General features: G+C 54.2%; 1 protein-coding gene across 2 annotated transcripts; it reads right to left on the bottom strand.

The window, feature by feature from the left end:
- Nucleotides 1–269: 269 nt before the first annotated feature.
- On the bottom strand, nucleotides 270–13,737 carry SASH3 (SAM and SH3 domain containing 3). 2 transcript variants are annotated; one of them, XM_041740072.1, is made up of 8 exons: nucleotides 13,506–13,737; nucleotides 6,766–6,861; nucleotides 5,944–6,090; nucleotides 4,209–4,350; nucleotides 2,923–3,071; nucleotides 2,578–2,787; nucleotides 2,271–2,421; nucleotides 270–1,733 (listed from the first exon to the last, which is right to left on the bottom strand). In XM_041740072.1, the coding sequence occupies exons 1-8, from the start codon at nucleotides 13,560–13,562 to the stop codon at nucleotides 1,540–1,542; spliced, it is 1,146 nt and encodes a 381-aa protein (XP_041596006.1). In that variant the 5' UTR covers nucleotides 13,563–13,737; the 3' UTR covers nucleotides 270–1,539. The 2 variants fall into 2 exon arrangements, with proteins under 2 accessions (XP_041596006.1, XP_041596007.1); XM_041740073.1 differs by having other exon boundaries at nucleotides 270–1,730.
- Between the last annotated feature and the right edge of the window lie 120 nt (nucleotides 13,738–13,857).

Raw genomic sequence — 13,857 nt, 5'->3', positions numbered from 1 at the left:
CCCCCCACTCTCAGACCCCAGCAAGGCCTATGGCCCAGGAGCCCGTACTCTGAGGAGAGCTGGTTAGTGGGAAGAGCAGAGATAGCGCTTCTTACTGGAGCTTTCAGTCAGCAGGATCAAGGGCAGTGAGCATCTTCAGGGAAGGGACAGATGGCCCTGAAAGGACAATGGAGGTCATTTTTCCAAGTCCAGCTTTGAAGGATACTGGTCTGACCCTCCCCCAACCCTCCCCCCATAGGAAAGACAACTGGAGACTGTAATTCGTTCCACCTATGTTTATTGCTGCCAACTTAGCCCCCTCCAACCCGTCATATTTACACCAAGCCCTTCCCCTAAGCTAGCTTTTACCAAATTTCCTCAGAGTAGGTCCAGGGGTGTGTTCACTAAGCAGGCAGTCCTAGATGTAGTGGGCACTGTTGCTGGGTTACTCTGTGAATTCAGGGCACAGTCTGGGTACTGAGGTCACCGGAGGCCCCCACTGACAGGTATACTCCCCCCGCTTCTGGAACTCAGGGTACATCAAAACCTTTTGCAAAGCAAAGTTGGGGGAGTGGACTCCCAGTGTCAAGCTTCGTGCTTTCTTTGCTTGTAAGAAGCCGTACAGGTGGCCAAGTCTGAGTTCAGACTTGCGTGTGACTTCCGGGGTGCAGTTCTGTCCTTGGAAGTCAGGTCTGGCGATCTGCCATCAGCCTTCAGAGGAAGTGTCATTGGCCAGGGCTGGGAGTGGAAGGGGAGGCTGCATGTTGTATGAGGTCTGGGCATTGTTTTCAGCGGGGGGAAGTTGCAGCTTGGCTTGAGTTATGTGGGGAGGTACAGAATGAATAAGCGGGAGGAGCCATTTCATTTGGGAGCCCAAAGCCCCTTCAGCTCCCCCAGTAAACCCCACTGGCGTCCTGGGCCACAGGTAACAGAAGAGCAGACACAATGTCACAGAATGTCCGAGCTGGCCACACCGTCAGCAATATCCATTCTAATTCTCACCAGTTAGTGGCCAAGCCTTTCAGAAAGTTAAGGAGAAGGAATGAGGGAAAGGTACATGCATGTGGTTTTTTCTAAGCCTTGTTTGGGGAAGTCGGTATCTACCCGTGATCAGTTTGGGGCCTCTAAAAGGGCCAGCTTCCCCAGGGTTCTGAAACCGACCTGAAACACTGGGCCCCTGTTTCAGGAGCGGTGTGACAAGGGAAAGTGGTGTGGGGGTGAGGGGGGCTTGAGGGCCTGGGTGGTGAGGGACATGGGTAGGGTGGCCCCTCAGTGTCCCACTCGCTGTGGCTAGGAGCAGGTGGTGCTTGGACGTTCTGTGCTGTCCGTAACTGGTGGAGGGAGGGGGCTGGGCAGGTGGGATGTGCCCTTGGGTGACTCCTCATCCACTGCGGCTGAGCCTACAGGGCCCTGGCCGGCCCCTGCAGCCCTGACACTCCCAGAGGAGCAGGGCTGGGCTCGGCACCAGTCCACCAGGGCCTGGGCCACCGTGGGAGGCCGGGCCCATCCCTGCAGTCTCTGTTTCTGGGGCCCAGCCTCGGCCATGCCACCACCTCCGCCTCAAGGCGCCCCGGCCAGGGAGAGGCCATGTAGCTGCTCCTCAGCGCCCGCCAGCTCCGCCTCATCACGTCCGCTCTCTGAGCCCTCGAAACAGCCAGAGTCTCGAGGAATGTCCACCTTGGGTTCAGACACAGTGTTTGCCACTGGCTCCTGGCTGCTTTCGGTGCCCTCTTCCGCTTCCTCACTGCCGGCTGCTGGGGGAAAGGAAGGAGATGGAATATTGGGGTGGGGGAGGCTTGGGCCTTAGCTGAAAGGGGGTTCAGAAGCCCAGGGAGCCCTTGTGGGGGGATGGGAGGGACCCTGGGAAGTCCCCGGTAGGCAGTCCTCCCTCTGGGCTCCCTCCTACCCCGCCCTGCTCACTCTTTCTGGCTTAGAACAGAGTGGGAGTGGTTTCCAAGCGGCAACCCAGGCAGGAGCTCAGCCTTCTTCAGCCCCTAGCTGGGAGCCCAGAAACCTGCGCTTGATTCCTGGCCATGCTATAGCCCCAACTTTGAGGCCTTGAGGACATGCCTTACCTTCTCTGGCCTTAAGTCTCCCCCTTTGATCCCAAAGGGAGTTGGACCCAATCATCCCTTAAGGCCCCTCTGTGGGTAAACTGTCTGAGACTGGAGTTCAAGCGCGGAAAGTGCCTTCCCGCTGCAGAGGGGTGCTGGGGCTGAGAGTGGTCAGGGGGCAGGCCTCCCCCCCAGTACCTGCAGGCACCCCCACATCCTCCTCCTGAGCCCACTCACTGTCGTAGTCCAACAGCAGCTCGGCGGCTGTGAGCAGCTTGGCTCGATGCTGTGGGTCTGTGATGTTCAGCTCATTGAGGTGCGTTTCTCGAAGCTCTTTGAAGTCCTCTAGAGTCTGGTAGCCATTGAGCAGCAGGGTGGACGTGTGCTCCTGCGGGCAGAGGTGGACCACCAGGGTGTGGCCACTTGCCAGCCACCCCTGCATTGGGATCCCTCCCTTCCCACACAGCTGACCATGCCTCGGCCTCTAGCCCCAGGCCAAGTGTGCCTCCCTTGCTCTGAGACGGGCCCAGGTCCCAGCTCAAACCTCCAGGCCTATGCGCTCCAGCAGCTCGTGCAGAGTCTTTGGCTTGGGCCTCTTGCCCTTGCTTTGTCGGCGGCTGGAGCGGGCAGGCCCCGCGGCCTCCTCTGGCAGCACATCCACATAGATGAACTTGAAAGATCCCAGCCTGCCATTGAGCAGGCCCAGCCATGTGCCCACGGGTGGCTTTTCAATGATCTGGATCACATCTCCTTTCTGTGGGAGGACAGGAGCACAGAGGAGAAGTGTATTTCCTTGGCTTCTGCCGACATCGTCCTACTCTGGTGCAATACAGCCTCCTCTGTGGGCACAGCCTGCCATGCTTGGGAGAGGCCTAGATGCCAACCTTACCTGCAGTTTCAGCGAGTCATGGTCATAGGGGCTGGGAGTGAAGTCGGTGTGGACTCGTGCCCTGCCACAGAAGGGCCCTGTGTACTGGGGGGCAGGTGGTTCCTCTCCAAAGCTGCCAGAGCCTGGGCTGGGGCTGCAAAGCTCACTGCCTGCAGGAGATGGGGCAGGGAGGAGGGTCACCTTTGTCCCAAGACAGCTGGGGCAGTACCAAGGAGGTACCTTCCAAGGGCTGTGGCTAGAAATCCCAAGGCCACCCTACAGAAGCACAGCTTCATCTGTGGGGCCTCAGACATGAAAATCGTTGACCACAGCAGGAGAAATGGGACTAAAGAATGAGCACATTGGGAAACCCTCTAGAGACTGGTTCAACAACCCAATGAACAGATAAGGAAAACAGAAGCCAGCCAGGCCAACTGAGAGCCCAAGACCTCTCACCTTATAATTGGTCTCAACTCCAGGTCTTCTGACTCCCACTCCAGTGCTCCTGGAAGCCACCTTCCACCCAGGAAAACACACCCTAAACTAATATTTTACTTTCTGTACTTACTAAGACTCAGTGTCTAGTTACAACATCATATGGAAACTCAGATGGTCTCTTTCTCTCTGGGAAGGGTGGGATGAAGGGCCTTGTAAGTGGCTTTCAGGAGGGAGGGGCTGGGAGGTGTATGTGGAGCCAGTGAAAGAGCACAGAAGTTAGAACTAGCCTGAAGAGTGAGAAGGGCAGTTCCTCCGTGGGTCTGTAGCTCAGAGCCTGCAGCCCCTCCTGCCCAACCCCACAGACACTTAGAAGATGCCAAATCATGCCCTGAGCCCAGTGAACCAAAGGGTGCAGTCTAAGAGGCTGTCTTCCCAGCTGGAGACCCTCTATCCCCATCCCCCGCCTGGGATGTCAGAGGCCCAGGTGGCTGTAGCCTCTAGCTCCCCTTGGAAAGGTGGGGATGGGCTAGTCCAAGAAGGCAATGGAGCTCTTCCTCTCCCTTGGGCCCCTCCAGGGCCTGGGGACAGCAAGTGACAGCTCCTGTAGGGTAGACCTATGTTCAAGACTGAGTCATCTTGGGCAAGTGAAAACCTCCCTGAGCCTCAGTTTTCACATCAATAAAGTGGGGATAGTAGCGTTGGTACCATGCAGTTGTAAAAATGTAACATGACAAGGGCTGGGCAAATTCCCAGAAGGCAAACTGTAAAGGTTCATTTCTCTTACCTCCCTCCCAGACAGCCACCTGCATGGCCTTAACCCAGTCCTCTTCTCCGGACTTAGCAGATGTCCCCTTCTGTCTCCTACTCACCTGTGGATGCCTGACGGCTAAGTGCTGGGAGCTCGCGCTCCTCCTGCTCAGAAAAGGCCAGTGCCATCTTCTCAGGGCTGGGGCTGTCCAGGCTGCAGTCTGGAGATGTCGGGGAGGCGGAGCCCTCCTCCAGAGTGTCTCCCTGCAGGGGAGGGGAGGCAGGGAGCCCTGAGCAGCCCTGGCTGGGATGCCCATGGGGCAGCGCCGGGCACAGAAGAAAACGGGCCTGAGCTCTCCAGAGGACTGGGGTCTGGCTTGAGCACCCCCCACCCCGCTCTGCCACTTAGAGGCGGCACCACACTCTCTGAGCCCATGTTCCTGCTTCTGTGAAGTGGGAATGACCGTCCTCACCCCACTGACCTCATGCAATGGGGGTGCTGGTGAATGTGCTCTGTCAGCATAAAGTGGTGATGTCCACACATTGGATTTAGGCTGGACTGGGGCAGAGTCCCACACACACAGGGGGCACTGGCCAGGAACTACTTTCTGCCCTGCTCCTCTGGGCCAGCCAGGCATGCTTGCCTGCTCATTTCATCCTCACGGCCATACTGGAAGGTAAGTGCTGCGATAATTCCAAGTTTACAGAGGAGAAGTCATGGAGAAATGTTCCCAAGGCTGCACAGGAACCCACAACTGAGCTGGCCTGACTCCAGAGCTCCTCCGCCTCACCAGCCCTCAGGGCGGTGGCAACCCTTTCACAAGTGGCTCTCTAGGAATCAAAGCCCGGATGCCAATTCCTGTGTTGTAAATACTCCCCACCGCTGCCAACATCCAGCTACCGCCGTGAGGTCACTGACCCACCAGCACCCCTCTGTGGGCTGATTCCACCACACAGAGGCCGTAGATGCTAATAACCACAAGAGCACAGAGATCAGTGAACCATAGTCTAAGAATTGGGAAATCATGAGTTTGGAAGATGGACCGTAGTCTCTTTATTTTTAACATAATTTCTTTCATTCTAAGTTTATAGAATTTAATTTTCAGTAATGGTGGGGTTTCACACCTGCCTCACAAAATTCCTGAAAATTTGACCAACTGCTGTCCTGAGCTGGTATGGCACACCACCACCTGGGAACCTTCTGGAAGAGCCCAGAGCACAGGCCACTCACTGTGTGTTCCACCTTTTCTCCCTGGGCCCCAGCCAGCCTTCTCTATTTTTTCTCACTGGGGCCACTCTTCCAATCCAGTCTTCCCAATCCCAGAGGCTAGTTCCAAGCAAAACTTTGAGGTGAATGAATTCGCATCAGGCAACCCCATATCCTTTTCAGTGACTCCCCCTTCAGGCCTGTCTTCTTAGGAAGCTTCTGTTATGCAGACTTTCATACCCCCTCAGACCCCCTCGTGCTCCCTTGGGAAGTGCCTCACTGCCAGTCCGTGGCTGAGTGAGCTCTCCTCCCATAGGACCTTCCTTCTCTCTCTTTAAAAAGATTTTATTTATTCATGAGACACACAGAGAGAGGAGAGAAGCAGAGAAATAGGCCGAGGGATGAGCAGGCTCTCCATGGGGAGCCAGATGCGGGACTCCATCCCAGGACCCTGGGATCATGCCCTGAGCCAAAGGCAGATGCTCAACCACTGAGCCACCCAAGTGTCCTGGGATCTTCCTTCTCATATGGAATCAGGCCCTCAAGCACAGTACCTGAGGTATGGCCGGCAAGGTGGCTGTGCTCACACCCTGCCAGAGCACTGCCTGTCCCCTCCCATTCCCTCCCCTCCCCTGCACTGCAAGCCTCACCATCTCTTCTGACAGGGCCTTCACCATCATCTTGCCCATCTTCCTGTTCATGGTTCGGGAGATCACGGCCCTCCACTTTTTCCCCAGCTTTTTGCCACTCTTCCCAGCATCTTCTGTGGTAGGGACACTTGAGTCGTCTTCTGGAATCTGTGACAACAAAGGAGGAGGTCCAGGATTTAAGGGCAGAAGGAGGCCTTCAGGTCCTGGTAGAGAATGTGGGGTGGGAATGAGAGGCCCCCCCATCCCTTCCCTCTTAGCCCCCACCCTGTCCCATACTCAGCCCTATTAATTTGTAATTATTTTGACAATTACAGTTGACCCTCAAACGACTTGGGGTTGGAGGTGCCAACTCTCCCCGCTGCTGCGCACAGATGAAAATCCATGTATAACATTTGACTCCCCCAAAACTTAACTATTAATAACCTACTGTTGACCAGAAGGCTTACCAATGACATAAACAGTGGATTAACACATATTTTGTATGTATGTGTACTATATACTGTGTTCTTAAATAAAGTAAGCAAGAGAAAAGGAAACATTATTAAGAAAATTGTAAGGAGGACAAAATACATCTATCGTCCTGCACTGTATTTATTGAAAAAAATCCAACTGTAAGTGGACCCATGCTGTTCAAACCCGGGTTGTTCAAGGGGTCAACTGTAACTTGTAATTGCAAAGAATGTGGGGGAATTCTTGGGGCCCAAATTTGGGAGGTAGAAGGGTTGGCCTTCTGTAAGCAGGCTTTCCTGAACAATCCACAAATCTCCTCTTCCCCCACCCAGGGCCAGGAGCCAGATCCCCCTGGGAGGCTCTGCAACTCACATTATCATCCAGATTAAATTCCTTCTCGCTCACCACAGGGGAGCTGGGTTTGGATTTGGCAAAATCCTTGAAGCTGCTGGAGCGCTGAAGTGAGAGCTGGAAGAAGCAGACGTGCTGCCGTCAGTGATGCTCGGTGGAGTAAAGAGCAGGGACAGTGTCACTCAGTGCCACAGGTGCCCTGAGGACCCAGGGCTAATGAGGTGAAGCATCAAAGTTGTGTTTGGAGCCACCTGGTTTCCTGCTCTTCTTCAGCCAAGAGTAGACTCTGATGTGGGCCCCAGAGCAAGCCCCAGACTCAGGAGCCTCCAAGCCCAGCCAGGCCTCAGACAAAGCCCACATTTCCACCAGCACCTGCAGTCTGCTCCCCAGAATTCTGGAGGCAGTGAATCAGAGCAAAAGCATAGCTCCCACTAGAGGTGTCCCCTCTTTCCGACAATAGCATCACCTTTATTTACATAACAGAGCAAACCTTCCCCAACACCGCAGCCTCCTCTTTACCCTGGACCTGTGGCAAACATGATGTTCCTGTCACCGTAAGAATGGTGAATGCATCGAGGTCTCCAGCTTGATGAATCTGTCCCCAGAAGAACAAGGCAATCCCCCCCAGGAGTCAGTAAGACCTGGCATTATGCTTCCTGGAAACCTTCAGTCAAGGCTTATTAAGGGAAGGTGCCAACAGATTTGGGATCTGGGCTAATTTAGTAAAAAAAAAAAAGTTGCTGTTTTTTCTTCCTTCACCTCGGCTTTTAACCTTAGCCAGTAACACGATGAGCTGGCTTACTGTTGCTGTGCTTCGCCAGTGTTTGGACTTTTAAAGCCAGCTGATTGTTTGCACTGAAGAGACTATTTTCAAGAAATGAGCTTTCTTAACTGTATATGCGTGCAAATGGCAAGATAGCAGCCAGAAGCCAGGGCTGAGCAGGTAAGGAGTCAGGCTTTACATACAAGAAGTGAAGGCTGAGCCCGAATCAAGATCAACAGTCAAGACCAGAGATACATACAGGAACCAGGGTTCACAGATGGCCAGACAGATAAAGCGGGATAGACTGCAGACACCAGAGATAAGGGCTTGAGGAACCGAAGCCCCAAACCCACACAAAGCTGAAAGTTTCACATCCTCTTTCCTATGAAAGGGGGGGGGGTCCACTGATAACCCCCCAGGGCAGAGGCAATATCACCTGCCCCCACCCACAATTGGCCCCAATTCCTGGGGCCTCCGGCGGTAGGGGGAGACTCTTGGGGACTTTTGTTCTCTTGGTGGGTCTTGACCAAAGCAAGCCAGCTCTCAGGGTCAGGGGCCACACCTCCCTAGAGGTGGCGGCAAGTTAGGGGACCAGAAACTGGGTCAGCGGTCAGGCCAAGCAGACACTACCACCAGGAGGGCCTCCTGGATGAGGCACCTACAGCCTCAGTCAAAAAGCCTCTTCTGGGCTACGCTGGGGAGTTGGGTAAGGGGGGCGTGAGTGGACATGGCCGGGGAGCATGACCGTGGGGCGACTGCTCTGGTTCCCATGCATCTCCTCCATCGTCTTTCCTTAGCTTTCCCCACCCACTATTCTTTCCTCTTTTTCTCCCTTTCTTTCCCCTTCTCTCCTCCACCTTTTGTTTATTTCCTCTTCTTGAATGGCTAGGATGCAGCTGCCTGGATAACTTCCTCCTCTTATTGCCTGGAAAAGAGGGAACAGAGAGAGGGTGGGCACCAGGCTGGCCAGGGCCCAGAGAGGGCAGGCTGGGCTGCTATTTATAGACCGATGGGACCTATTATGGCCTTCTTTGTACCACCCCCTCCGCTTGGTCTGCAGACAAGGAGGCTGAGAGTCGCCCCAGAAGCCCCAGGGACTGGTGAGCATGCAAGAGGGCAGGCCCAGGGCCAGAAGTGGACTTTGTTGGGGAGAGTAAACTCACCACCAGGCTGCAGTTCTTTCCTCTTCCTGTCATTAATCTGCAGGCTGGGGGTTCAGAGGAGGACCTTTGGCCCCCCGGGGACCTGACGTCAGGGCCCTTGTGTCCCAGCTTCAGCTCAAAGCAGGAGGAGACAACCCCAAAGGGCCATAGGTGGTGCTGGGACTTGGACCCTGCTGGCCTCTCCTTAGCGGGATGTGGAAAGGACTAGATATGTGCTTCAGGTGGCCAAGGGAGGGGTTGGCCAGGGTGGCCTTTTGCCCGGCCTACCTCCAACCTCAGGGGCAATCACAAATATCCTAAATGCTTTTTGGTGGCCCTGAAATGATCCCCAACCCATCTTCAAGTTGAAATCCTTGAGACTCCTTGGATTTTCCACCTGGCTTCCCTTTGGGGTGAGGCCTTCTTGGGGGTCCAGGGCAGGAGGTAGTACCATACACTGTTGGCCCCTCTTCCATGTCCAAGGGGAGTACGTGGGCCTCTCAGAAACAGCTACTTTCCTGGCATCAGACGTTGGTGAGTTCAACTCTGGGATGTGAGACAAATCATTTAACCTCCCTGACCCTCAGAGTCTGTCAGCTGGCAGGCAATCACATCTTGGTTCTGCCATTGACCAGCTGTGTAAAGTGGAGAGAGTTCCTCAACTTCTCTGGGCTTCCATTTCCTCATGGGTAAAATGAAGACAAGAGCGCCTACTTCACTGATTGCTGTGAGGATAGAAGGCTCTACTGCAACCCCTTAGCGAATGTCTGTGTGTGTTCAGCCTTTTTTCTGATCCCCTCCAGACTCTTGCCCAGAGGGTGCCCTACCTGGAACACTCCATCCTTCTCTGTCACCCCTAGTTTCTCCCTTCCTTCAAAATCCAATGTAACTGGAAACAGCCCACATGCCCATCGATGGTAGAATGGAAACAGGAGTTGTAGAGTCATCGAAGGGAGTAGTGGCTAGCAGTGAGCTCAGTACAGCTCTCACTAATGATATGGATGAATCTCAAAGATACACTGTTGAGCAGAAGGGGCCAGCACCAGAGTACATTATATAGTTCCTCATATAAAAAGTTCAAAACCTGGCAAAACTAAGCTATGCCATTGGAAGTTAGGATAGTGGTTACTCTTAGGGAAAGAGAGTATGTAGTGACCGATAGGAGCATGAGAGAAGCTTCTGGAGTGTCAGAAGTGCTTTTTTTTTTTTTTTTAAAGTAAGCTCTATGCCCAACATGGGGCTTGAACTCACAACCCAAGATCAAGAGCTGCATCCTCTACTGACTGAGCCAGCCAGGCAGCCCAAAAGTGCTTTGTTGCTTGATTTGGGTGTTGCCTATAAAGGAATGTTCACCTTATGGTTCATTGAGTGGAACACTTATAATTTATGCACTTCTTTGGATGGATATTATACATCCATAGGAAGGCTTTTCAAATCCAGTTTCGAAGGTGCTGTCCTCTGTAGGAAGCCTCCCCTGATCACCCCCTCAGAGCCTCACACTGCCCCCATTAGCATCTTCGTCCCCTGCTTCCTAAGCAAACTTGGCTCTCACCAGGTGTCTCTGCAACTAGCCTCTCTGTTCCTTCAGCATACCACTCATATACCCAGCACCCTCTGGGCTCCAGGCACTGCCTGTGCATGTGTGGGTGGGAATCCAGTAAGAAAGGGGTGAAGCACCTCCCATGTGCCCTGCACCCTGCCAACCACTTTGCGTGTGCTGGCTTACCTCAGCTTCACCACAGCCCCAACTTATATCCTTGCTGCCCAGCTGAGGAGACCAAGACTCAGAAACGAAGTGTCCTAGGCAGAGTTACCCAGCAGGCAGGAGCAAGAGCAGGGCTTTAAACCCAGATCTGGGACTCTGGAACCCTGTGTGTGTGTTGCTGTGCTCAGAGCTCACCAAAGTGCCTCCTGGTAAAGAAATGGATTGAGCATAATGGAAACTGTGGGTGGTGTTTGAAGGGAGGCTCCAGGGGAGCAAGTGGGAGCATGGAGGAGGAAAGGCTCCAGAAGGGCTTCATGGAGGAGGCATGTTTAAGCTGGGCCATGCAGGGGAGGCAGGATTTCTCCAGGAGGAGCTGGGAAATGTTTAAACAAGAATGAATTAGAAACACTCTGAGCATAGTTGGCATGGTGGGAGGTGGAGCAGAAAAAGCCATGGAAGATTCCTTGCCAGCCATGCCAAGAAACTTGGGCACTAGCCTGCGGGCAACGAGGAGCCACTGGAAATACAATGCATATGCGGGTGGGGGTGTCATGTAGAGGTGTGCTTTCCTACTGATGCTCATCAGATTCTCCTAGTACTTCTGGGATCAGTGGGGGGACAAGAGGGTAGAGGGAGAAGGCGTCAAGTCTCTGGAGACTGACAAAGCTTGGCTTGGATTCCTGCTCTGCCACCTACTAGCTGTGTGAACTTGGGTAAGTCACTTCACCTCTCTGGGACTTGGGCATAAACCAGACATAACGACAATACCTGCCCCGGCTTCACAAGGTCCTCCTGAGGAGTCAACAAGCTAAGATATGGGTAGAGCGCATGGCACCTGGCGCCTGATGAGTCCTCCCTTAGTGCAGGCTCTCGGTGCTTTTAAGTCTGGTTTCCTCCACTTTAGGGCCAGGACTGAGACTTGGCCTTTGTAGCGTGCTCCCCGCGACCGCCCATGCCTACAGCACCCTCTCATATGCAGATGCCCACACGTGACAGCACGCTCTCACATTGATTGTTCCAGGCCATCTACACAACCTCCTGAGCCCAGCCAGTCAAGAGCTATCCTCCTTTTCCAAGATGAAGGAGGAACCAAGGCCCAAAGGAGGTCAATGACCTGTCCAAGGTCCTACAGCTAGAACCTGTGGGATTTGAACACCCCCGCCCCCGCGCTTCATGCCCCCTGCCCAGCACATTGTCTTCTTGCGGGCTTGGGAGGAGGAGGAGGGGCAGGAGACAGAAAGAGGCCTCATTTGCTTTTGTGCTTTCCCCTCCACCACATCCCCTCAGCCACTGAGAAGAAGGGACGTGCCTGAGGTCACAGTGCTGGAGCTGGGCTGCTGTCCTTGGGCCTGGGGAAGATGCTCTCTCTACTCCTGGAAGCTTGGCTTTTCTTAGCATCTTTCCACAGTATTGGGGCTCAGAGGGTGGCTCTTGAGGCTGGTCAGGCTCATGTAGGGGTGGGACAGGGCTTGCCTGGATGATTTTCCCTAGAGTGACATGGACCTCTGAGTGCCGCACCGGCCTTGCTTCTCCTGGGGGGAACCTGAGGGGAGAATTCCAGAGGCCTCACCACCAAATACAGAATCTGGATAATGAGAGTCAGGGAAGGAAATGGGGACCTCCAGTTTCTGGGTGCCCTTGGGCATCTCCGTCCTAGGTGGCACAGGGTCCCCTTGTCAAAGTGTCAGCTCTTTCTCAAGCTCTTTCCTCCAGCTCAGCTCCCCTGTGGTTTGGGGCTCAGCACTGTCTATAGCAGCCTCTGTTTCCCACCCCCATCAGCCAGAGAGCAAGGGGAAGTGGGGCCTGCTCACCGAGGAGTGGCAGCCAGTGGCAAGTCTGTTGGGACTAGCGCCAAGTGGCGCTCGGATGCGGATGACGGAGCCTGTGCGAAGACTCATGAATGTTTACCCCCCTCTGCCCACCTCCATTGCAACTTTAGAGAAGCATCTGGGGTGGGGAGAGTACAGCCGGAAGTGACAGCCACCCCAGGACCTGAGAGGGCCCAGGATGCACACACCAGTGCCCTGCGGCTCAGCCTTTGAGCTGGCTCGATCTCCACTTGGGAGCTGCTCCCCTGACAAGGGGGCTCCCCCATAGGGCACCTGGGCTGAGCTCCAAGGAAAACAGCAGGACATAGTGAGGGACTGGAGAGACCCCGAGTATGGGCCTGGGGCTAGGCCTGGGTTTCTTGGACTTAGTTCAAGCCTGCCTGGGGATGGTCCTAGGATCCCGTTGGATGTGTGGAATGTATTTTTTGATTGCCTGGGAGAGTCCCATAATCAAATAAAAGAATAAGTCTAGAAATCCTCAAATCCAACTAGAGAAACCTAGATCTGGCAGTCTTCAAGAAATCTTCTGGTTTGGCCTCTGTCCTCTGCTCCAGAACAGCTGCTTTTCCTCTTGGCCTTTAGAATCCCTCCACTGAATCTGTCCTCCTCAGCCCTCACCCTTCCTTTCCATCTCACCAGCTTTATTTCTCATTTTTCACAAATAACTTCTCCCTGCCTAGACAGAACCTGCATGCCCCCTGCATCCCACTGTTTTTTTTCGGAGACCCGTTTCTTGAGTCTAGAAATCACATGGGGGGACCTCTCCAGGTTGTCCACCTCTCCCATGAGCCTGGGGAGCTGCAACAGAGCGGAAGCAAGTGGGCAGAGTCTGGCCGTGGCCAGAGGGCTGGGGCCCCAGGAGCATCATGGCGCCCATCTGGGTGGCCTAGCAGGGCCCCTTGAGCGAGATGGCTCCTGAGAGGCGGTGCTTGAGCAGAAGCAGTGGCAGGACCAGCGCAAGGGAGACAGAATGAAATACAGTCCTATGATGCAACTTGAGAAGTGTATTTTGTGATTCTTGAATTCTAGTCTAGGATTCTAGCTCCTGATTTTAGGTCTCTGTCCCATCACTGTAGGGTTGAGTTCTGTAACTCTAGACTTCTAAGTGTCTATAACCCTGATTCTCTAGATTTTGAAAGTCTCTTCTATACTTTTGTTACTATGGTAACCTTGGGGACCCTAATCCATTGCCCTTGGGAGAATGCCCTTGCCTACAGACTCAACACTCCCCCTTTGGCTCTTCCCACTTCTGAGAGTCCTGGAGGGAATGGGTGGAGAGAGCAGAGGGAAGGGGAAATTGAGTTTCCAGAGATGCTCCTCACCTTTCTCTTCTGAGTGGGCTCCTTCTCACTGGCGTTGGAGGGTTTGCGGCGCAACATGGTCCTTTACCCTGGTGACACTCCGTCCTTGCAATCCTAAATGTCGAGATGCCAAGTCCTCTTGCTCAGCCTCGCAAGCACCGTCTAGGGGGCACGGCATGGACCGAGCCTCTGGCTGCCACTCTGAGTGCTGCAGTGGCAGCCTCAGGGGTACAGGCCATGGACACCCAGCGGCAGCAAGCATACAGGAAGCCCTGCCACGTGACGTGCTCTTACGGCAATCGCAGCCCCTGCCGGCCCCTAGGGAGGAAGGAAGTCCCAGCTTCAGTCTCCAGAGATTCTGATACAGATGGCT

Source organism: Vulpes lagopus, chromosome X, assembly GCF_018345385.1.
Source record: "Vulpes lagopus strain Blue_001 chromosome X, ASM1834538v1, whole genome shotgun sequence".
Taxonomy (NCBI): Eukaryota; Metazoa; Chordata; class Mammalia; order Carnivora; family Canidae; genus Vulpes; species Vulpes lagopus.
The sequence above is the reverse complement of the archived record's forward strand: the minus strand, read 5'-3'. Positions and strand labels throughout refer to the sequence as shown.

What these genes read in the sequence shown, in the direction of transcription:
- SASH3 (XM_041740072.1), bottom strand. Translation starts at nt 13,562, where the DNA reads ATGTTGCGCCGCAAACCCTCCAACGCCAGTGAGAAGGAGCCCACTCAG. An exon ending in TGGAGCGCATAGGCCTGGAG is followed by an intron (nt 2,422 to 2,577) that starts GTTTGAGCTGGG and finishes CTCTGCCCGCAG; the next exon opens with GAGCACACGTCCACCCTGCT. An exon ending in GCTGCTGTTGGACTACGACA is followed by an intron (nt 1,734 to 2,270) that starts GTGAGTGGGCTC and finishes CCTTTCCCCCAG; the next exon opens with CAGCCGGCAGTGAGGAAGCG.